General features: G+C 32.6%; 2 protein-coding genes across 6 annotated transcripts; one reads left to right on the forward strand and one right to left on the reverse strand.

Annotated features, from left to right (window-relative positions):
* Positions 1 to 209: 209 nt before the first annotated feature.
* On the reverse strand, positions 210 to 5728 carry LOC106062411 (plasminogen receptor (KT)-like). Of its 2 annotated transcripts, none has more exons than XM_056030441.1 (5): positions 5440 to 5728; positions 4040 to 4153; positions 2562 to 2692; positions 2070 to 2179; positions 210 to 1476 (listed from the first exon to the last, which is right to left on the reverse strand). In XM_056030441.1, the coding sequence occupies exons 2-5, from the start codon at positions 4118 to 4120 to the stop codon at positions 1334 to 1336; spliced, it is 465 nt and encodes a 154-aa protein (XP_055886416.1). In that variant the 5' UTR covers positions 4121 to 4153; positions 5440 to 5728; the 3' UTR covers positions 210 to 1333. The 2 variants fall into 2 exon arrangements, with proteins under 2 accessions (XP_055886416.1, XP_055886415.1); XM_056030440.1 differs by having other exon boundaries at positions 5561 to 5726.
* A 1597-nt stretch (positions 5729 to 7325) lies between these two features.
* On the forward strand, positions 7326 to 22943 carry LOC106075501 (leucine-rich repeat-containing protein 40-like). 4 transcript variants are annotated; one of them, XM_056030699.1, is made up of 15 exons: positions 7326 to 7352; positions 8901 to 9059; positions 9608 to 9789; positions 9998 to 10071; positions 10601 to 10730; positions 11542 to 11665; positions 12637 to 12779; positions 13262 to 13434; positions 14534 to 14624; positions 15098 to 15261; positions 16138 to 16245; positions 17790 to 17900; positions 19486 to 19563; positions 20942 to 21127; positions 21794 to 22943. In XM_056030699.1, the coding sequence occupies exons 2-15, from the start codon at positions 8930 to 8932 to the stop codon at positions 21897 to 21899; spliced, it is 1800 nt and encodes a 599-aa protein (XP_055886674.1). In that variant the 5' UTR covers positions 7326 to 7352; positions 8901 to 8929; the 3' UTR covers positions 21900 to 22943. The 4 variants fall into 4 exon arrangements, with proteins under 4 accessions (XP_055886674.1, XP_055886675.1, XP_055886676.1 ...); XM_056030700.1 differs by having other exon boundaries at positions 7348 to 7407; XM_056030701.1 differs by lacking the exon at positions 7326 to 7352 and adding an exon at positions 7443 to 7569.
* The last annotated feature ends 670 nt before the right edge of the window (positions 22944 to 23613 follow it).

Raw genomic sequence — 23613 nt, forward strand, 5'->3', positions numbered from 1 at the left:
GTTGGGACAGATAATGTACATCTGGTTTAGTGGACTATGGTCAACGAGGGTGTCATTAAAATCTCACTCTATACATTTGAATTTGAGATGAACCCGAGGGCCCCCTCATTTGAGAAGCAAAGCACTTAACCATGCCCCCTCACCCCCAATGTTTGTGGTAGTGGTGCAACTGACATTAAATATTTTAAACAAAAATTGAACCCAGTGACAATTGTGTATAATATTTTATTGACCCATGGTCTACATTAAACAAGGTTTACAGTTATAACTTAAAATAAATCACAGTAAATCACAAACACACATAAAAATAAATTAACAAAAATTAACTACATTTATTATAATTTCTTATTTGTAGATGATTAACGTATTTCACATAATTCAAAACCATACAAATCAAGCAAAAAAAAAAACAACAATCACAAGTATGATTCATAAAAAAAAAGTCTTATCAAATATATAAATGAAAAGAATACCAGAAAAGCAATGTTCACTATCTACTTTACATGAATGTAATCTAAGCTTCCATTTTTTTTAACCTAAAAAGCTTTAATTTTATAACATAAGGACACATTTTTAAGCCTAAATGACTGTTCAGACCCTTTTTTTTAAGGTCATGGGCAACAACATTCTTAAAAACAAGACAACAAACTAGTAATTACTTAAACACTTCTAATCTTGAGAGATGATTTAATCTTAATAATCAGCAAGATAAAATAATTTTTTGACAATTTTGACAATCTAAGAGAGTGGCATAGTTAAACATTAAATATTTAGAAACAAATAAATGTACTAGCATACAGAATATATAATTCAAATAAAAAAAGTATCAAAACTAAAATAAGTATGTGCAGAGTAAATGTAAAATATTCTATTCCCCAAACGCAAGTGTAATATACATAAATAAATACACTAACATGAAAGAGATTTTAGCACAGCTTTATGTATGGCACAGTTATAAACAACTTATCCAAAAGAAAAAAAAAAAATGAATGCAGAATGATTTAATTAGTATACTTGTAGAAATTTACACAATTTAAACATGGCAACATAATCATTTTCTATATCAAGACACCCCAACCACTTTGTACAACTTCTCAATGCTGATGTATATATAGATATGTAATTTTAATAATGCACAAATACAAGAAAAAATGTTTGATTAATAACTTGCAACTAACAGAAACACAAGTTTATGTAAACTTTAATACCTATCTACAGAGAAACACAGTTTATGTAAACTTAAATACCTATCTACAGTAAAGAGTGTGTTTGGAGTCAGATTCTAACAAATAAATCTGCTTATTATGTATAATGCTGTATAAATGTCAACAAGTTACAAAAAAATGTCATGTCCAGGTTTGAAAGGCTGGTTTTTCTTCTGCGCCAAACGTGCAGCTTCAACGGATGAAAATGTTGGCAGACCATGAGGCAGCTCCAGCAAATGATGTTCCTCGTCTATGATTCTGTCAGCCATTTCTAAAAGGAATAATAAAAAAAAACAACATAGGAAATTACTGATTCTGCTATTCTATTTGTATTTCTTACACCATTGTTCATCACCATCGATGAATGACTCAATGCAACAGTTAATGTATACAGACAGTAACAGAATATTACACCTTCTGGTAAACAAGTCTACTGCTCATTCAATCTAGGCATGATAAATTTAAAAAAAAAAAAAGATCACTGATAATGACCATCACATAAAGTGACAGAGCACTAGTACATAGTAAATAGTTTTCTACAAATAAAACAATAACATAAAAAAAAATAACAACAATCTTAAATCGATGGATCATATGTCTCCTAATTGCCCACTGATCTTACGTCTCCTAACAGCCCAATGACCACATGTCTCCTAATTGCCCAATGATCATGTCTCCTAATTGCCTAATGATCATATTTCTAATTGCCCAATGATCATATTTCTAATTGCCCAATGATCATATGTCTCCCAATTGCCTAATATCCCCTAGAGCCAAAACACTTTAACTGAATGAAATTTCATGAATATCTTTCAATAAGCTACTAAATGAAATGTACTACAAAATTGTTAGCATTTCTCTCACCTCTAATTCTTGTTAGCTTGCTTCCATAAGCCAAGTCCCACTGGTAAGCAAAGATAAAGCTGAGAGGTATTATCGGCACAAGCAAGCTGTACCTTTTAGTGCGAAGAGCTCTGAAGACAATGCACAAATACACAAAAATATTACACTAGAACATTATTTAAAAAAAACCCACCATACTTTGTAGTCAGCCTTTAAATTATTTTCTCTCTTCTTTTTCAACACTAGAGAAATGCAAAATTAAAACAATGTTGTATAAAAAAGGTCTTAGCTATAAACAAAACAATGAAAACCAAGTTGATATCATAAATAAGGTCACAGACTACATGCAGCATCAGATAAAAGGAAGTGGAGTTACGGCAAGATTTAAGCAGCAGATTCTAAAACTACAAAAATAGAATTGTGGAGATTAACTAAAGTTTTTTTCTTTAGAGATTTCTGGGTTATTGCAAGGGGTATTTAAGAACAGTAACCAACCAATTGTCAGTGACTTACCCTAATGTTAGACCCGTTGAAAATAAAGTTTCAAATGTAGTATAAAACCAAAACACATCCCGAGATTTAGCTATCATGGCTGCCATCTGTCTCTCCCTGATTTCATTCTGCATAGCTAGCTGACGTTCTAGCTGTTTTGGGATAGACAAAAATATTGTTTGAATAGGCAAACTAACAAGAAGTGCTTTCAAGCTAGAATTACACTAAATGTGTGGATGCAAATGAATTCCTTTTGTAAGTAAATAGTTTTTATAGCACATTTTTATTTCAATGCTATTTCTATTTCAATTAGCAAAGTGGCTTACAATTTCTTTTACTGTACATAAATCTACAAAAGATGATCTGTTTTAGAAATTTATTAATTAAATAAAAAACACAAACATTCAACACACATCTAATCATGCAAACATAAAATAAGTCTAATAGTCTGTGTAAAAGTCACTATCCCAGTGACCTAATTTTGGTAGAATAAGTGTGTTCATATTTTTATTTTTTGTGTTCCTATTTATGCATAATTTGAAAACATCTTAATGATTTCATGTGAGGGGCTATGCCTGGGGATCTTAAAGTTTAGTTAATGTAATATAGAATTAAAATATGAGTTTATTGATGCCTAAATATAGAGACTTCGAAATAAATTATGGTGTCCGGAATCAAATAATGTGGGTCAAATTTGTCCGAATTAAATGAAAATACATGGCCTCTTTGACCTTAAATATAATAACAAATATAGGATGGGGGTACAAATATAAGTAGTCATCCTTATTCACCTTAAACTAAAGAAGTCTTTGATACTTCATTTTCTTTCTATGTCGAACCATTGTCAAATAATGCGCTGTCAAAGTCAAACTTTGAAATTTTGGCCTATTGGTATCCGAATAGCATAAACTACTCTAGTTTTAAAATCTAATTTTTTTAAATTCTAATTTTTGTGTTCAAATTTTGAAATGTTTTCTTTAAATTGAAAAGCTTATTATTCAGAATTTGCTTTGAGCAAATCAAATAATATTATAAAAGTATGTCTATAAATAATTTACATTTTTTTTTGACACCACAAACTATGGGTACAAGTTATTTAACAATGGAAACAAGATTTTGTTTTTAAATGTTGAGATTCAAATCAAATTTCTTATGACCTCTTTTAAAATCATGACTGGTAATAATTTTAATCATTTTTTTTTATTAATACTATACATTTACTTCTCAACAAAATATGATTTTATTAAATCGTAAGACAATTTCAAAATTAAGTTTTGGCTGCAAAAATCTTCCTACAGGGGACATAACCAAGAAAAATAATGAAAAATGGAAAAACAACATCTAAAGGCAGAAAGAAAATGTTGCCCACATGCCCATTCATCCCAGGTGTCCATAAAAAAGATAGGACCAGAGCTAATCAAGCATGCAATTGAAACATGGAAAATGCTCAATACAAAAGCAATAATAATAATATAAATGCAAAGTTAAAAATAAATGACCTGCAATTGCTGTGTCTTCAGCATAAACTCCTGGTTTTTCTTTAAATTCTCATCCATGGCTTTTCCTACTATATTTCCCATTTTAATAGTGGTGCTTGTTTACCCTTAATGAAACTGAAACAATAACATTGATATCTATATATATATATCTATAAATAAGTGCACAAGTCTTTCATGGGACTGTCTATGTAAAGTTAATGTCCCTATTGACAACATATAAAAGGATCGTTTGTGGTTAGCAAATCGACAAATGACCTTTACATTTACTTTCCCAACTGTTCTGATATGCATTTTTAAACAAGGTGGGTTCATAGACTTTAAAATATCTGAGCCATCGACAGAGTTTGAACCTGAGAGCCCTTGGAGGTTAAAAAGATATGGGCTCAAACACTTGCGTGGCTCAATAAAATTTCTTAAGATACATGTCCTGTTGTAAAAGATGTTTTCTCTTTATCAGTTAAAAGCTCTGCCTGCTCTAGAATTGAATGGACCTCATTCACCAATTGTAAACAAACAACATTTAGCCACGTGGTTCTCTATCTCTTCTTATACAAATTATGTAATACACAGGCTGTCATGTGACAGTTTTTTTTTCATTGTTTTATCAATATTATCACGTGGCTAAATGTTTGTTTATGATCGGTGAAAGAGGTCCATTCATTATCAGTGTGTAGGCCTATATCATTCAATTAAGTGAAGACTGACTTAATTGTGACATTTATATAGATCTAAAGTCTAAATCTATATTTCAAACACAATGTGTCAAGACTCCCTGGTGAATGCAAGATTGATCAGATAGGGTCTATAATATATATGGTTATGGTGGATTCACTAAGATTCTAGTAATAACTTACTTAGATATTAAGATATAATATAGACTATCTATATTTATGTTTTGACCTATTGCTGAATTAGCTAATATTATACATTATATATTAATAGACTAGATTCTAGATCTAGACAGAGTTTACAGATGCTAAGATAATGACAATAATAATTAGAGACTAGACTCTAGGCCACTAGTCTCACTAGAGGTCTAGATCTAGGTGACCGCGGCTACTATACTGCTATAGGCTATAATATTTTAGTATTATGTATAGGTCTAGGTCCTAGTCTTAGGTCTAGTCTAGATCTATCTCATGCAATTCTGGTGCTTGTGGTAGACTCATTTATTTTATAATATAATATTTTTAATTTAAACCAATTTAATAAAATAGTAAAAATAATAATATTAATAAATAATTACACAATTACAGTAACTTGAATAAGTTACAGTTACAGTAGAGTAGTAAGTTACACTACACTGACTACAGACTCTTACTAGTACTACAGTACAGACTACAGTGACTTCAAGTTACAGTAGAGTAGTAAGTTACACTACACTGACTACAGTTACTTACAGTACTACAGACTCTTACTACAGTGACTTCAAGTTCAGTGAGTGAGTGAGTTACAAAGTACAGACTTGAGAAATTCAAATTGAAATTGTGTAAAAATTATTGGTGTGGTGTTGATACTTACATGAAAAGAGATAGACTAGATCTAGCTCTCTTTTTGTTTCTTAGTCTTAAGTCTCAATTTAAACACGAAAGTAGGGCCTAGTTCTTACGATGTACGGTGCTAGATTTGTAGTCACACACAGTGACATAAGCTCAAATTTTGCAGTAGTTTATTTGATCACAATAACAAAGTTCACGAGGTAACGAAGCTCGTCAGTTTACCATTTCGCCTTTTTGTATTTTTTTTTTAATTTATATATTTACGTATTTAAATAATGATATTGTTCCACTTCTTGATATGTCAACATGAGTTATAGTAGATCTCCATATAATATAGGCCTATAATAATAAGATCTAGAGCGGTGATGGGCAAGGTATACGGCCCGCGGGCTAACTCCGGCTAGTTAAAAGTTTTAATCCGGCCCGCCACATTATTTGTAATAAAAATAACAATTTTATTCAGAATGTAAAAATTTAAGTTTTCAATTCCCGGTGAACCACTATGAATTGAGTTTCACGAGTAGCGTACTGAATTTTAGTATACATTTGAGGACACCCTTGATTTCACCTGTCTCATCCTATCTTATCTTAGGCCTATGTAATACAGACGGTAACTTCAAAAAAGAAGATGATTACGTCCTACGCGTCATGCATTTAGTCATGCATGTTAACCAATGACTTAAATTCTGCCAAGTTAGCCTACTGCATGGTTTTTCTGGCTAGCTCAGGCAACCCATTCCATGCTCTAATAGCGCTAGGGAAGAAGGAGCATTTGTACAAATTTGTCCTAGCATATGGAACGATGAATGTGCCTTTATCTTTGTGTCGTTTTGAGTATTTTATTAGATTTTGTTTTTGTATTTGAAGATTATGGTTCAGTATTTTATGTATAATTGCTACTACTTTGCTTATATGCTTTCTATCCTGAAGGTTTTTTTCTGAATTTAGTGATTTTACTAAAGATGTTACTCTATTATAGTCTCCAAAGGGTTTAATTTCTTCGCCTAATTATTACCTAACATTAGGGAGAAAAGGTAGAGACAGTTCGTCGTTGTACTGGAGCGGCACTAGTCACCCTCATGCCAGATGGAAAAATTCTAAAGACATCCTTATATACGTCAAGCTTGCGGGGGAGTCAGACCCAAGAGCCGTCCAATACTAACCTACAGAGATGCTTGCAAGCGATACATATGAGAAACACAGGCATCAACGAAAGTGTGTGGAAGGAGATATATAGCTCAAGACCGGACAGTATAAAGACAGACTGTGCAGCTGGTACGAACCTCGCCGAGAGCTAAAGAAACGAAGCTGCCTTATAGTCATGAGAAAGCCCTACAACAGATCAATTTACATACATAAACTGTGGCAAACTATGCCGCTCCGGAATTGGCTTGATCAATCACTCCATATTCTGCCCCGTCTCAAGACGAAACCAAAACCAGTGACTCATCTTGTCGCATACATTGTCTTCCGAGACAGATTTAAAGGAGTAGGCCTATTAATATAATAAAATTATATTATAATTATAGTAGGCTATAGATCTAGACTCTGGATTATATGTTTCAATTTTCTACTTCAACTTCGAAAGATAAGCACGTTAAAAATTGATAATGATATTTATATCAAAGTTTTTGATGGGGTTACTATAGGATTGTAAAAAAAATAATTTAAAAAACGTAAACAAAAAATATTGAAAGATTAAACAAAAATAATTTCGTATTAAAAAAAAAACAGAAGGGAGGCAATTGCGATTTATTTTATATATAAGATCTATTTCTATCTAAGCCTAGTTAAGAGTTATCAATCTTGCACCGGTAACAACAGGCTACAAAACTTACATATTAATTATATCTACTTCTAGATCTAGTAGTTAGTAGTGATCTATCGATCTAGCTCTATAATGATCTAGATCTAGATAGATTGTCTAAATAATCTCTAATTATTGGTTGATCTAGTAATGTTAGATCTATAAATTAAAATTACAGTACAGTCATTGTGTCTGTACAGTAGTTAGTGTACAGACGTTGTCACGTAATTGTCGTAATCAAAACTTTTAAACTTAAGTTAGGTCAGGTCTTTTACTTTTGATGATTGATACCCAGCCCAAATGGCAAGTCCCAAACTGCAAACCTCAAATGCCTGCCAAATCCACCCAAGTTAAATTTAATGAAGTTAATTAATCAAGTTTATAAGATCTAGATCTAATCTAAAATCTAGTCAGACTAGAAAAGTAGACGCAAAATTATAAAGTATAATAAAGCTGTGATACTTAGACTTAGACTTAGATCTAGAATCTACTCTAGATCTAGTCTAGATTCTGTACTCAGTACTGTATATAGATCTAGTCTAGATCTAGATTATTCTAGATCTAGATTCTATAACTAGATTAGATCTAGACTCGAGATTATATACTCTATATTTATATACGAATTTTTTAGTTATATAATATTTAGCTTGTGTAAAAGAAAACAAACAACTGTATGTCTAGATTAAGTCATTAAGTCACTAACAGTTACAATTTAACATTACACATTATGGAAATCACTAAACTTAGTCAAGACTTAAAATTATTAAAAAGTAAAGTTAAGTAGTAATAATTACATAAAACACTAAACCATAATTTACACAATGTAGCCAATATTAAATATAGGCTCATTATTATTAAAACACAACCCAATAAATATAATAAAATATATTACTCCGAAAGATAGAAATAAGGGCTCATATATATTCCATATGCTAGGACAAAGTATTAAAAGTTATCTTTCTTCCTCATTAGTGCCATTAAAGCATTCATGGGTCACCTGAATCAGCCAGATCCGAAAAGCAATTATTTAGTAGAATTTAAGTCTCTTAATTAACATGGACAACTAGCTAGATTGACACATGCATATGATTTATCTTTTCAAGTTCTTATTATTCAGTAATTGATAATATAACTATAAGAAGACTTAATTTAAGTTCCATTTTTATTCATAATCATGTTAATCGTAATGATCAGACTTAGCATTTCAAACTCAATCTTTGTGAATAGATTTAGACCTAGAATTAAGACTAGATTAGTAGATCTAGATCAATGTAGATTTTATTGCTAAGAAGGCATATCATTTATACGATTGTGACCATTAAATGTGGTACAGTAATAATTGAGACTCAAAAAAGTCCCACACTGCTGAGACACACAATCACACATACATTTACACACAAAAACTTATACTAGATTTACCAGTTAGTTGAGCTAGTCAAGATGAAAATGTACCATTTTCTCTACTTTTCTTAGTTTTATAGATGTTTTTGACATATAATATCCTTAACTATCTATAAACGCTTCTTTTGTATTGATCTATATGACTTCACCACAGAACTGTTAATCAAATGAGAGAAAACAACAATGTCAAAGTTTAGTAAACCAAGACTGGGAACAAACAAGCCTGAGAAGACTGATGGCATTCATCCTTCTGTTCTAAAACAAGCTCGCAGATCAGGTGTTCTCAACTTGAGTCAAAGAGGGTTAACAATTGGTCAGTAACTGAGATGAAAAAATGAAATCTAATTAGTTTTAATCTTTGTGTAATGATCGGAGGTGCAGTGGCTGAGTGGTAAAGCGCTTGGCTTTGAAACTTGGATAATGGATTGAAATCCTGGTGAAGACTTGGACTTTTTATTTCGGGACCTTTTTGGCGCCTTTGCTTTTGTCCAACTAATGTCAGGTACCCATTTGAGCTGGGTGGTCTCAGAGGCACCCAAAGATCCCAAAATTAAAAATCTAAGTCTTCACCAGGATTTGAACCCGGGACTCCCGGTTCAGAAGCCAAGCGCTTTACCACTCAGCCACTGCACCTCCAGTGATTTTTATAGCTGGGAAGGAAAAGAACCAAATGAGATAATTTTTTTTTTGTTTTTTAAACATTTCATGTACTCTAAAATAAAGATTGTCAGTATTATTAGTACTATTTGGTTTAACTTGAGTATTATTTTAAGTCCATAGAATTTAGTCATTTTTTAAAATTTACTTGTTAAATGTTTGTGTATTAAAACATTTAAAAAATTACGAATTGCTGTGTTACAGTTCCAGAAGAAGTCTGGTCAGTTCAAGAATATGTTCCTGAGGAAGCAAAGAGTGTGTCCATGGACAACACTGAAGACAAGTGGTGGGATGTGGTTGACTTAACAAAACTTATTCTGGCTTCTAACCACCTGACAACCCTGGGGGAAGGGCTGAGAAATTTTCAAGCATTAACTGTTCTAGATGTAATAGAAAAAAAATATTTTTTTTGTATATGTTTGTTATGGTGCTGTCAATACAGATTGATTATCAGTGATTAGCATTTCTTTAAAGTATAGACTTTGTGTGTTTGTATTTTTTTTTAGTACATTATAGAAGGTTTAGCAGAAAAACTCAACATTTTTTTTCTTTTTTTGTCTCTTTTATAGTTAGTGTTGTTTTTTTTTAAAACAGGTTCATGATAATCAGTTGACTTCACTCCCTCAAGCAATCAGTCAATTGGAACAATTACAAAAGCTAGACATAAGGTTCATTTCAGATTTATCTTTAATTTAGTAGCAGTTTAAACACTTGTGTTCTTCCATTCTAAAAAAAAAATGAAATAAATTATACTGTAATAACTCTGCTCTTGATGCAGCGCACTGCTCAGTGTGGGATATAGGGATGTTTAGACTTGCAAGGGGAGACAGTTGAAATCCAGGCCATAAGGTGTGTGTTTAAGGAAGAAATGAGAGCCTGGTCCTTGTGTCCTGTGTGATGATGGTCTCTGTCTTTATTCATATCATTAAACTTGTGTAATTGTTCATTCTTTTCATTGAGTACTTGCGTTAGATTTAATACAATTTACACATATATATACGAAAAAAAATTTTTTGGTAATCTCGTATAAAATATCTGTAGGTTGAAATGTTGTTGTCTATAATTATAATTTTGTTTAAATTTTTTTTTTCCCATTTGATTGATTGTATTAATTCTTGCCTTGAATTTGTTTAAATTTTTGTTTCTTGTCTTTCCACTGGTAACTTTAAGCCTTGATTTTTTTCTCAACTCTAACAGTCGAAATCAGTTAAGAGAGCTTCCATCACAGATTGGATACTTAGTGAACCTAACAAGTTTACATGTGGAACACAATCATCTAACTGAGCTTTGCCCTAATGTCTTGCGTCTTCAGAAACTGGAGTTCTTTGTGAGTTGATCTCTGTTCATTTGTAAAATGTTTGTTGAATGATTTACATGTTTAGGATATTCCCTCAGAGTTGAAGATAATTTACTTCCTAGTCCAAACCTCCTGCAGCTGTTCTAGGGAGAATAATGAATTAATATGATGACTTAATTTTAAATTAATTAATTAGGGAATAAATAAAATTAAGTTCAATCAGTGTTAAACAACTGTAAATACATTTTTTGTTGTTAATAACTTGTCCCCTCTACCCTTTTTTTTTTTGCCAGTTCACTCTTCCCTCTTGGAAAATTAATAATAGTCTAGTTTGTTAGTTTTATGTGTTTTGGATGTTCCTTCAGAAATGAAGAATATTACCTGTTAGTCCAAACCTCATGCAAGACAGCAGGGGATGGAAGTGGCCAGGGTTTGAAATCAATATGAGTTTCTTACAAGACCAGGCATTTTATAACTTGCTTGGTCCAATTTATGGTATTTGTCACATTTGAATTACAACAAAAATTCACTGCCAACAATCTCTACCTTTTTTTTTCTATTCTATTGTTGGTTTCAAATTAAGGAGCATCCTAGATGTTAGTTTCTGCGTTGTTTCTCATAACCTAACAACTTCATTCTCATCCTCTTAAAAAGTCATTGTCATTAGGGCACATTATTGTGAGGCATATTTTGTTTTTCTTTTTTTTTTCTAAGTTTTAAGACAAACTTATGATTTACAAGCAGTACAACTAGCATGTTATGTTTACAAAATATATTTCTTCATCATTATGTTTAGATAATGTTTTTTTTAAATTTCCATACGCATTGTTTCTTTGTCTAGGATGCGTCCAATAACCAACTCACCTCACTGCACAAACAAATCTCCTACTTGTGTCAGCTGAGACAGTTGAATGTATCTCATAATAAACTCACGCAGCTACCGTCTGAGATAGGAGATCTTACTGGTAATCTTTTCAACTAAATCATTCTGTGTTTGGTCAAAGAAAAAAAATATTTAAAAAATTGTTTAACAACTTATTAAAAAAAAATAAAAGCTCTATATCCATTTGCCATGTAGCTTTTTATAAATATATCATTTGTTTGATCTTCAAAATCCCCATTGGGTGTAATGATATTATAAACCTGCTTTGTTGCTGGAGGATTTTCAAACATAGCAAGGACTTTGTGACCTTTATAATTCTTTGTTAGCATTAGTCAATTAACTAATGCAGTAAATCAACCAGTTGTGTTCTTTTAATATTGTAAATTTGTGGGGTTTTGATCTATGATTATTTTTTTTTTATAGTTTGGAATAATTTCTCATTTATTATCCATTCTGGGTAAAAAATAATAAAGATTTTCAAATATGGTACTTTTTTATATCAGGAAACAAATTATTTCAAATTAAAAGAGTCTTCCTTTAAATCTACAAAATTATAAAAGTTCAAATTTGGTCTTAATTTTGAAGTAACGTCTGTATCATATAAGATGTATAAGAATCAAAGGAGATCTATTACAAAAATGTATTCTCAAACTTTAATCTACATGTGATGCCATGTTGTTTGCTCTTTACTCTTTTCGGCTTCCATGTTTCTTCTTGTCTAAGGATATTTCTTGTGAATCTCATACGACGTTCGGTCACTACTTCACTTAGAGGGCAAGTGCCTGTGCAGGAAAGGATTTCTCTATTTGTGACCATAATCTCAATATGTTATTCCTAGAATCTTTCTCAGCCATTGCTGCTGAGCCACATTTAGTTCAACCATAATGGACATAAAGTTGCCGTTGGGACAATGTTTTCAGGAAGTGGATGTTGGTCTCCAGGCTAATTGTTACGTTTTCCCAGATATGCCGTAGTTTTTGGAAGATGACCTCTCCTTTCTCTTAACATGCAACATGACGATATGCTTGTGATAACTTCTTTTTTTTTTCTCAGCTTTGCGTCTTTTTGATGCCACACACAACCAGCTGTTGTCGCTTCCTGAAAATTTGGGCAACTTGAGAAATTTGGAGCAGCTACATATCCGACATAATCAGCTGGAATACTTGCCAACTTTTCACAGCTGTGCCAATCTAAAGGTTTTGATCAGTTTTCTGAACTATCATTTTAGCTGATTTGAGACTTAACTCTTAACTTAACTTCTCTCCTGCATGATGATACCATCGTTGATTAGTCCCCATTAAATTAACTTAATTTTTGAGTTTGTAAACTTTAATTTGTACTATATAAAAAAGGCTTGCGTTTATCTATACCTGTTATAACATTTTCTGATTAAAAAAAAAACATTACTGACGTCTGATCATAATAGGGTAGTGAAATACAAATGGGAAAAATAAATAATTCCTTTTGAATGTGGAATATAATTACAGAGAATTTAAAATTAATATTATCACTGAAAATAAATGTAATATTTAAAAAGGAAAATTGAATAATTTTAAACATCATTAAATGTGACAGTTGTTTTTTTGATGAATAAATGGGGAAATGAGGTGAAAGCTTTGATTTAAAAAACAAATGTCCCTCCAATTTTTGTAACCAATAGAAAATGTAATGCTTCTAGGAAATTCTGGCCGGTAATAACAATATCCGTGGACTGACAGATGAACTGTTAGAAAATCTGAAATCTTTGACTTGCCTGGACATGAGGGACAACAAACTGGCCAAGCTACCTGACAAGATCGTAGCATTGGAGAAGTTGGAGAGGATTGACTTGACTAATAATGATATCAGTGTGTGAGTATACCCTTCCGTTTTGTGCTTCTTCTCATTCAGCATATTAAATGTGTATAATAGACACACATTTTAGGTGTTTGGTTTCTTTTTGATATATACCAAATATTTCTTTCTTTTTTTTCTTGAACTTTATGGACTCTGACATCATGTCAAGGCTGGCTTTAAGCATAGGCAAGCTAGGCAGCTGCCTAGGGCCTCCAGTTGGTTGGACCTCACACAGGAAACAACAAATACCAGAAAAATAATGCAAATCTTAGATCAAATTTAAAATATAGCAGAGATCTTTGTCCACTAGCCTAGCTCTAAGTCTCTACTATAACTCATGGTTTACACCTGAATGTTTAGATCTATTTGTTAGACTACTTATGTTGGAAGAACATTGTTTATTCCCATTGTTGAATATGTCTAAACATTATTTCGAGTCTGAAGCATCAAAACGCAAACAAAAAACAGAGAATGCAAAGAAGTGCTTTATTAAATTTTGCTACATTGATTGTTTCAACCAAACCATTGAAATTGAATTATTTTATTTTTATGGTGTTTATTTTTACATTTTTTTATTTTATTTGGGATCGTCAAACTCACTTTGCCTAGGGCCTCCAATTACCTAAGGCCCTCATCATGTGGTAGATAGCAAGTATACTTGGATAAACTTGTAGTACATTTCTGTATCTTCAAACTGTTGTCAGGTTGCTAGTTTGTAGCTTTAGAGATTAAAAAAAACAAAACAGTTTTATTTCAGCCTCTGAGAAAGAAAGATTCCTCCATCACCAGTCAGAAGAACACAAACTAAAAATATAACCAAACTTTTGCTAAATTTGAATATCAGAATTTTTAGGACACCCCAGAGTTTACTCAACTCTAATAGGAACCTGACATTAGTTTGAGAAAGTAAAGGACTTCGGTGTTATGCTGACCACATGACCTGCTTGAACCATCGGTTGTATAAACAGATGAGCTTTCCATCATCTGCTCTATAGGTTGTGAGGTCTAAAAGGAATACTTTACTCTTTACTTTTTTCCTTAAATGTCTGCAATTATTGCAAAATGACTGTGACATTGTTAACTTTAACAATATTGTTTTTAAATTTGTTGACAGACTTCCATTCCAGCTTGGTGCAATGACATCACTGAAAGCTGTCATCCTGGATGGAAATCCTATGCGCTCCATTAGAAGAGATATTATCATGGTACATTTTCGTTTTATCTATATTCAGAATGATGTTTTCTAGCAGTTACAAAAAAGGGTGGCTTTGTTCACTCTTTCATTGAACTCTAAATGTAGTACATCTTTGACTTGCATCTGTTTCATTTTTCAATGCTAAATGAATATTGGAAATTATTTTACACTGTTATTCAGGCTGATATTTAATAAGATACTTCAATTTGAATTTCTTGTAATTCTCAAGCTTCTCTGGTTGCAGACTTATCAACTGTTAGGTCTTAATATGTCTTGCCTCCATTACAATTCTGTTTTTTCTTCTTGGGAAATATTTCAAGCACAAATCTGAACAAATCTTAGTGTGCTTTGGTTTCATTAGTCATTGGTCATTTTAAAATAAAATTGTATTAAAGAAAGATAAACTTGTTTCTTCTGTTAACTGCTCTTAGAATTAGTGCTGACAAGGCATGTGCCTTAATCTTTGTCTTCAATTATTTCCAGAGAGGAACAGCAGAATTAAAGAAGTATCTGCTGAGCCGCTTGAAGGATGAGGAAAATGAAAGTGAATCTTTGACTGACGCAGGGTCCAACTCAGCCTTGCCAACCGGCAACCAGGATCCACTGAGTCACCATGACCTCCATCAGATGAAATCTCTAGACTATAGGTATGCAATATTCCTGAGAAAAAAATATATATCTAGACATCAAAGTTATCAAGGCTTCAAACAAATAGCATAATCTTTGATTTTGTTGAGACTGAATTTCTCTCACAAAATATTTTTTTTTGATTAAATAAATGTATACATAAACATTTTGCCTTCCAGACATACTCGATGATGTAATATTTATATTTGAAGCCAGTAGTCAGAGTTAATAATATATGAACACACATAATGAGATCTAAAGGAAATTTAATCACCAAAAGAAAGGCACACATGGTGAAAAGAGAACTTAACTGACAAACAGTGTCTGCATTGCAAAAATATGTAGATCAAACTGTGTAGCCATGGGAAAAATTGCCCTCCTCTTTAGCCTTTGAATGTGAAAAAAAAATTTTATTGATATATTTATTGTGGCTTTACATTCATTACACCAACTTTCATTATTTAGATTTCAAGAAGTGCCATTTTTTTTTATCCATTATTTATATTAGAATTTATTTTTTTTTATTTCTTGACCTATAGGCCTATATTAGGATAAATATGCAATATGTAAATGCTTTCCCAAAGATTGGTTACTTTTAAAGTTATATGTATGTATGATTATAAAGGATAGGTTTAAATTCTCTAACAAATAACAATCAAATAAAACAAATAAAATGATTTTTTATGGGATTTTTACTATAATTATTTGTTACTCTCATAGAGTTTTAAGCTATTTTGATACTTTTAATGTTCACTTTGGACATTCTGCTTTGAAATACAACTCATCCATGTTCCTTTAGTGGGTCTCAAGGAAAAGTATACCACCAAAAATTGTTCAACAGACCCATTTTACATTTTTTGTTTAGCCTCTTGTGACCTCAATATTTTGCATTTCAGTAACAAGAAGCAAGCAACTCTGCCTGATGAGGTGATGAAGGCTGCTGCTGAAGCTGGTGTCAGGGCTGTTAACCTCAGTAAAAATCTCTTCTCAGATTTACCAAATAGGTTTGTAGCTGATTTTTCTGTTTAAATTTACCATCCATTAAAGGGAAACTCCGATGGTTTTGACAATTTATTATATAATATGTGTTTTTATTTACAGATCATGATTGTATTATTCTTTTTTTTTTAATTTGCAATAATAACTTAGTAATTGATGTTTTTGTGGTGTAATTTTTTCTGTGCATCCAAAACAATCAGATTTTCCCGGGTTTCTAAGTGACGTCACACAAACCTATTAAATTAATCTATTGACTATAACGGGAGACCATACAGTAAAGTTACATTCTCGTAAAAGAAATATATCTTCGTCTAGATCTTGTAAGCAAAGAAAAAAATGCGCGTTGAAAGTAGATTTACATGCATGATTAACCACGGCAGTGTGTATTTTCTCGCCTGACCACTCAACACACACAAACACTATCGCTTGGTTGTCTTGTCATGACCGACTACACGTAGTCTAGACTAGCCTTACACTGACCAGTTTGTTAGAATCAGTCAGACGCACTATCTATTTTCTTTTTAGGACAGGGAGGGGCTTAGATGAAAATGTTACTTTTTTTTCTTGAGTTGGCTATCCTAATGCTTTTAGATCTCTCTCTATATATATAACTGTACCATAGCTCTGGACTAGGCCATCACTAAGCCTAACAGCCTAACTGCTGCTGTAAGAATGAAGTGATACGACTGGTTAAATGTAGTTTCTTTTTCAGTATTGTTGAGGGATGTGACATTTGACTGAGCTAAAAACAAAATCTCAAAGAACACTTTTTTAAATACAAAATGGTAAAATGTTTACTATTACAACTTTTTACGCAGAATTTAAATATGTCAATAACTCAAATTTGAAAAACCATTGGAGTTTCCCTTTAAGTCACTGCCTGATTCTTGTGCTTCATATAGTAGGATAATAAATACTTCCCATTCTTCAGTCAAACTTTCCTGCAGTTGTAATTACAATTTGTTATACTCATGTTAATGAATGTTTTATAGAATCTCAGCCAATGACTTCAGAATGTTCAGCCTTTTTTTTATTGAGAAGCTTTCTTTAATTGTTGGAAACCAGATGTTGTATTATTGGTCATCTCTATATTGACTTCACATGATTCAATCATGCATGTAAAGTGTTCTTTTGGGATGCAGCAGTCTATGATGCAGGTTATGTTGATGTCATCTGTTTCTGTGGCTAACATTTAACAAGGGTGTTGTGTGGCCAGCACAACAAACAACTAATCACATTTACTGCACCCCCCCCCCTTCCACCCAAATATCAGGTGCCCATTAGAGCTGGTTGAACTCAGACATTTGACAATCCCCAGCATCACTGGGATTTGAACTCTTTTACTGTCTGGATGGGATGTTTTACCACTAGACCACCGGTGACAATATTCTAAGATATACTTGGTAATAAAAGTTAATAATAACCTTCATATTATACCGCACTCATGCTGGGTTAATCATTACAAATGTGTGCAAAGTAGATAGGTGACTTGTTGTGACTTGATTCACTTGTGAGTGTGAGTTGATATTGGTTTTGTTTCTTTGACCAGTCTTGACGCCATTGCCCACACCATGGTAGAACTCAACTTGGGGGTGAACAAGCTGACTCAACTGAATCCAAGAATAGGCAACTTCAGTAAGCTACAGATGTTGGATCTGAGGTCAGTATTGTTCACTGTGGTCATTTATTGTTTGTTGTGCATATTCTTTATTTTGTACTTACGAATGAGTTCATGAGTACTCTATTACCAACCAGATCTGTTTCTAGAGGTGAAGCTTGATAAAACTTTTAGCCTGACATTCCTGTTCCATTTCTGTCATTTCACTTATCTCCCTCTTTATAGCCTCCCTGTTGGCCTGTTATCTGATTATGTGGTGGTTTATTCTCTCATGGCTCATTGATTTTCAGGGCGGCTAAATCAGTGATGCCCGAGCAGCACACAGCCTTTAACATGGTCTATTTGGCCCTTCAAAAATTACCCACAGCTGTAGACACTCGGTTCCATCAGACTAAAATATTTTTTTTGCTATGATGTGGCCTATGAAAAGCCTGTCAGAAATGTGTGTGGTCTCCAAGATGAAAAAGGATGGGCCCCACTGGGCTGATCCATTTTATTCTTGTTAGGCCATAAAGTTCTTTGCATTTGTGATTTCATCTACATTAGCTGACAATTATTGTCTGTGTTTTGTTGAAATCATATCATAAATTATTTGGAACGTGAAAACCTTTGAAAAAGTCTTCTGTTGAGCCTGATGTTGTTTTTTTGCAATTTTATTTAGTCTCATTGTTTTATACTTTTTGTGTTTTCTGATATTTCTTATCTTATTTGCTCGTTCTTTTCATCACAATTTTAGTTCTTGTGCCCATTTATCTCGTTTATCTCAGTTTAATTCTTAAAGATAATACAACCATACAAGTATGGCTTAAAATGGAAGTTCCATTATTTTGTTAAAATTTGGGAATTAACTTTCTTGCTCAAGAGACTGGCTCTGGAATAACTGTTTAGAAGATACACCGCAGAGCAAACTGCCTGATCTGGACAATCTCAGATACATGACTGAATATTTAAATCTTCTGATTTGATAATCATTCCCCTTTCAGATCTTGGCATCTATAGGATCTGTTTCTTTGGGCCAGTATAACCAACTTCCTTTACTTTTCCCCAACTAATGTCAGGTACCCATTTAAATTGGGTGGACTCAAGGGCATACTAAAAACCCAGACCTTCAAATACCCATCACGATTTGAACCAGAGACCCATAGGTTCAGAATCCAGGCACTTTAACACTCGACCACCATGCCCCCTGTTTTGATATGATAATTAGATCAAAGAAATGTTTAACTTATTTATGTTAAATGTTCTAAATAATATGATGAAGAATTTCAAGGTCATAAACTTGGCTATCAATGATGTATGCTGTGCCCAATAGTTTGGTTTAAAATATTCTCATGAGTCCTTAAGAATACTGTGATGATAAATAAGAGTTTATTTTATACTTTCTTTTATCAATACTGATACTGATTATCAAAGTGTAGAAAGTCCAAATATGAAAACACTTGGAAAATATTTATCAGAAGGGAAGATCTCATTTTTGGTTTTAGCCTTTCCTTTATTTGTCACAATTTTCAGACATGTCAGTTCATCTCCACACTTATTTAGACTTCAAGAAATATAACTTAACATAATTAATTTATTATTTTTATTTTCTTTTTCACATAAATGTCATTCTTTCTTTTTTTTTCAGAAGTAACCAGTTATCTGACCTGCCATCAGAGTTGTCATCCTTGATAAGCTTGAGGGAGCTTATTATATCCAGCAATAGGTAATTGGACATTTACATTTATCATCTTAAGGGAATTTTTTTTGTATAAAGATAGAATAGTTAACAAGAAATTTAACGAGACATTTTAGCCCTGCGGATATTCTGTATGGAAAGTTGCTTGTTCAGTAAGGCTGGTAAATTCTTTTTTTTTTTTGGCTGGAAGATGTTTGTACATCCAGTAGATGAATTCAGCACAGCTATCTGATGTTTTCTACAGCTAGCAAGTGTTCCAATGGGGTGTGATAGCCAAGTGGTAGAGCATTAGGTTTCCGAGGGGGTGAAAACTGGGATTTGGAGCTTCAGTCCACCCAACTGAAATGGGTACATTTCATTATATTATTATTATAGCTTTTATATAGCGCTACTTTCATGCTTATAGCATGCTCAGAGCGCTTTTGGTCCAATCTCATTTGTGGACCAGTGGGGGGGGAGGGGGGTATCTAGGAGTTGGTTTTCCGTGCTGCCTTTAGGCGCTTAGTAAATATATATATGAGCAAAGTAAAGGCGGCTGGTCATTGTGCTGGCCACAACATCCTCGCTGTCTGCCATAGAAACAGATGAGCTTTACACTATCTGAAAGGGAACTTAATTATAGCAGATGTTCTGTGTAGTGTAAAGTGTTTGCCACTGTAAAGATGTGTCTGACCTCTGTATATTTTCAATTACACAGGAGTGTTTGAGTGTATTGTTCGGGTGTATGGGAGTGTGTTGGACAACCACAATACAAAATGCAAGTGGAAAAGACTTAAGACTATTCAACAATTCAACTTGATATTAATGCAGAATGGGCCACAGTTGAGTCACAGTTGCTAATAGATGTTGTTGCCTCAAAGTCCTAATGCCAACTGATTAATACAAACAAACTAAATCCCACTAAATCTTTTATTCTGTGTCCGTCCAATATAGTGTATTGCTAAGCTAAATAAGTACATTACAGTAGCTAACCAATACTTTTGTACAGCCAGCATTAGCTCAGTGGCCATAGGAATGTTTTTGTGTGACCAAAAGATGCTCTTTGTGGCTACTGGGTTAACTAGTGTGACTGAAGGATGCTGTATGTTGCTAGTCTGTGTAGATTTTATTTTCTTAGTAACAATTTTATTATTCCGACTAATTCTATTGAATAAAATCAAACTGAGGTAACTTAAATAAACTAATATATAAAATGACCAGTGTGTATGTGTTTCTGAATGTTCTGCTTGTGTGTATGTGTGTTTGTCTTCGGATTAGTGTGAATATATGTTGTAGTGTTCTCAGTGGTGTGTGACTGTGCAATGTGTTTTCATTTGTTATTATGATGTTATAAATTACTGTATTCAAAATCAATTTCCATCATGGAATGACAAAAAAACTTATCTTTTTTACCCCCAAATTGTAGGTTCAATAAACTGCCCTCTGTTGTGTTTGAATTGAAAAAACTAGAGATTTTGTTTGCAAATGACAACAGAATTGCACAATTGGACCACACTGGCTTTTTGAAGTTAGACAAATTGGGAACACTGGACCTGCAGAATAATGATCTGAGTCAAATACCCCCTGAGATTGGGAACTGTACTTGGTTGAAGTAAGTAACCTGAGATTAGGAACTGTACTTGGTTGAAGTAAGTAACCTGAGATTGGGAACTGTACTTGGTTGAAGTAAGTAACCTGAGATTGGGAACTGTACTTGGTTGAAGTAAGTAAACTCATTTCCTCCTGGTATTGGCAGCCTCATAATGGTTCTAATTGATGTGAACATTCACTTCATGTCCATAAAAGATAAGATTAGGATACTAGAATGGTTTCTAACACTAGGCTGTAGCATAAAGTAAGACAATTAACCTATACTAGCTTCACATTTGGGTAAAGATACCTTACAATGATCTCAAGCTGGGAACTGCAAAAATGTGCTTCAAAACTGACCAAATTTGTTTAGCCAGACATTTTCTTTCTTTTAGTTCATTGTAGGACAGTTTTATATTTTAGGAACATTGTTTTTACTTTATGTACATAATAGAAATTGATATTAGGTCTGTTTTACTGTATACAGGTTTTAAAATTTGGTATTTAGGGTGCTTGTGATTTTTTAAAATTATTATTCTTTGTTATTTACATACATTTTTAGTTGCTTTCATTTTAAAAATGTTTTATTTAAGACGCTTTTTTGTGTGTATATGTTAAAAATGTTTTGTGTTTTTTTATTCTTTGTTATTTACATTTTTAATTGCTTTAATTTTTTTTTTTTTCTTAGGTCTTTTGCACTAACAGGCAACCCCCTTCGAAACCCTCGGCCAGCCGTCTTGGCTAAAGGGACTCCTGCATTACTGGAGTATCTCAGGAGTAGAATCGTTGAATGATGTGCAATTGTTGATGCTGTCTAGTCCTTCATTGTATGCACTTGCCATTGCTAGAGACTTCTTTAATTCTTGGCACTTGCTTAAGGTTGTGATAAACCATTGCTCACTGTTATGTTAAAAATCTATTATAATTTGATTACATCATTACATCAGTGTTTTGACCCTCTTTACGATTCTAGTGATATTAACTGTGATCATAATTATTCAATGATTAGATATTTTGCATCTAAGTGAACAGGGTTTTAAAAACATAGGACAGAACAAGAAATATCCATTCCTTCAAGTCAATATATATATATACATCTTTTTTATTCTTGAAATGCTATTCACGTTTTTTTTAGATCAGTGTTTAGGCTTTGGGTGTTAAATGTCGGTCGTATAGCTTTATTTGAGATCATCTTCTTTTCAATTTTTGTTTAGGGTTAGAGTTATTCTTTTCACTTTTGAATAAGTTTAGAGTTCAGATTATTATGCTTTTTTTTTTAATAGTCCTAGCTGCATAACCAATTTATTTTCAAAATAAGGTTAGGAAATGCATGTGTATGCATATAAGAATAGTAATGACAATGTGTTGTCTTACATTCAGATTGTCCTATTCAAACAGAATGTGTCTTGAGAGGAATAATTGTAAGTCTTGAAATAATAATTATTTAAAAAATTAAAGAGTACCTATATACAAAAGTAAGCTAATGAACAGGAGTCCAAGTGCACAGGCTATATTAAATAATCACAAATATAATAAAGGCACTTGCCCATATATTTTTTGAACAGGTTTTCTTGTTTAAAAACATTGATTTTACATCAGACTGCTGTCTCAGTGAGTTCTAGCCAATATTTTTCTTTTAGAAATATTATTTGTATGAGTTATGTGTGAGAAACAGATTATCAGAAGTGTGCCTTTGAAGATGTGTCCAACTCAATGCTGGCTGCTGAACTGTTGAACATTTACAGTTTGGTTTTGTTGGGTTTATTTTCTACATACTTATACGTTTTTTTTTTTTATATCTTTATTAATTGAAAATCAAAATAAAATTGTGATGACTATATACATTGTTGATAATGGTGTTTGTCTTGTTAAGCATATTTATGCAAAATATATAGGGCTTATGTATACACAAAAATATATGTATGTATACAGGGACAGATTATGGCTGACATATATTGTAGGTCTGGGTACCTTAAATAGGTTTAGATTTTAGATATGATTTTTTAATAGAACGTTAAACTGGTTTATAGGTAGTGGAATAATAGATCTTTTATCTAAAATCATTATTATTCATAGAAAAACATTGAAATCCTGCAATGTATGTGTAGGCATAAATGCTAGGGAACAATGTTACAGCCTATACAGTGCCTCAAAACAAAAATCAAATTATTTATATAGTTTGCCCAAACTAAGTTTCAGGTCGAGTCATCTTTTGTAGAATAAGTTCTGCAGTGCCCTCTTCTTCGCTAGTATTCTTTGGTGGCCCTCAATCTTTGCAGAGTTCTCCAACTGTCTAAGAAGCCAGTGCTGCTCCTTGGTGCTTTCTACATCAATAGATGGCGCAAGAGCTAGTAAATAAAATCAATCAATAAAATTAGATAAATAAACTGAGAAAAGCAATAATTGAAGGGAAAAAAACATACAAAGAAAAAATTGAGAATTTCTTTGCCAAGAACAACTCAAAACAATGCTGGGAGGGATTAAAGAAAATAACAGGCTGCCCCTCAA

Source organism: Biomphalaria glabrata, chromosome 5, assembly GCF_947242115.1.
Source record: "Biomphalaria glabrata chromosome 5, xgBioGlab47.1, whole genome shotgun sequence".
Lineage (NCBI taxonomy): Eukaryota > Metazoa > Mollusca > Gastropoda > Planorbidae > Biomphalaria > Biomphalaria glabrata.

Coding starts and splice junctions, on each gene's coding strand:
- LOC106062411 (XM_056030441.1), bottom strand. CDS start 4,120: ATGGGAAATATAGTAGGAAAAGCCATGGATGAGAATTTAAAGAAAAAC. Junction 2,693..4,039: donor TGAAGACACAGCAATTGCAG/GTCATTTATTTT, acceptor ATCCCAAAACAG/CTAGAACGTCAGCTAGCTAT. Junction 1,477..2,069: donor CAAGCTAACAAGAATTAGAG/GTGAGAGAAATG, acceptor TATTCCTTTTAG/AAATGGCTGACAGAATCATA.
- LOC106075501 (XM_056030699.1), top strand. CDS start 8,930: ATGTCAAAGTTTAGTAAACCAAGACTGGGAACAAACAAGCCTGAGAAG. Junction 10,072..10,600: donor TTACAAAAGCTAGACATAAG/GTTCATTTCAGA, acceptor CAACTCTAACAG/TCGAAATCAGTTAAGAGAGC. Junction 11,666..12,636: donor TGAGATAGGAGATCTTACTG/GTAATCTTTTCA, acceptor TTTTTTTCTCAG/CTTTGCGTCTTTTTGATGCC.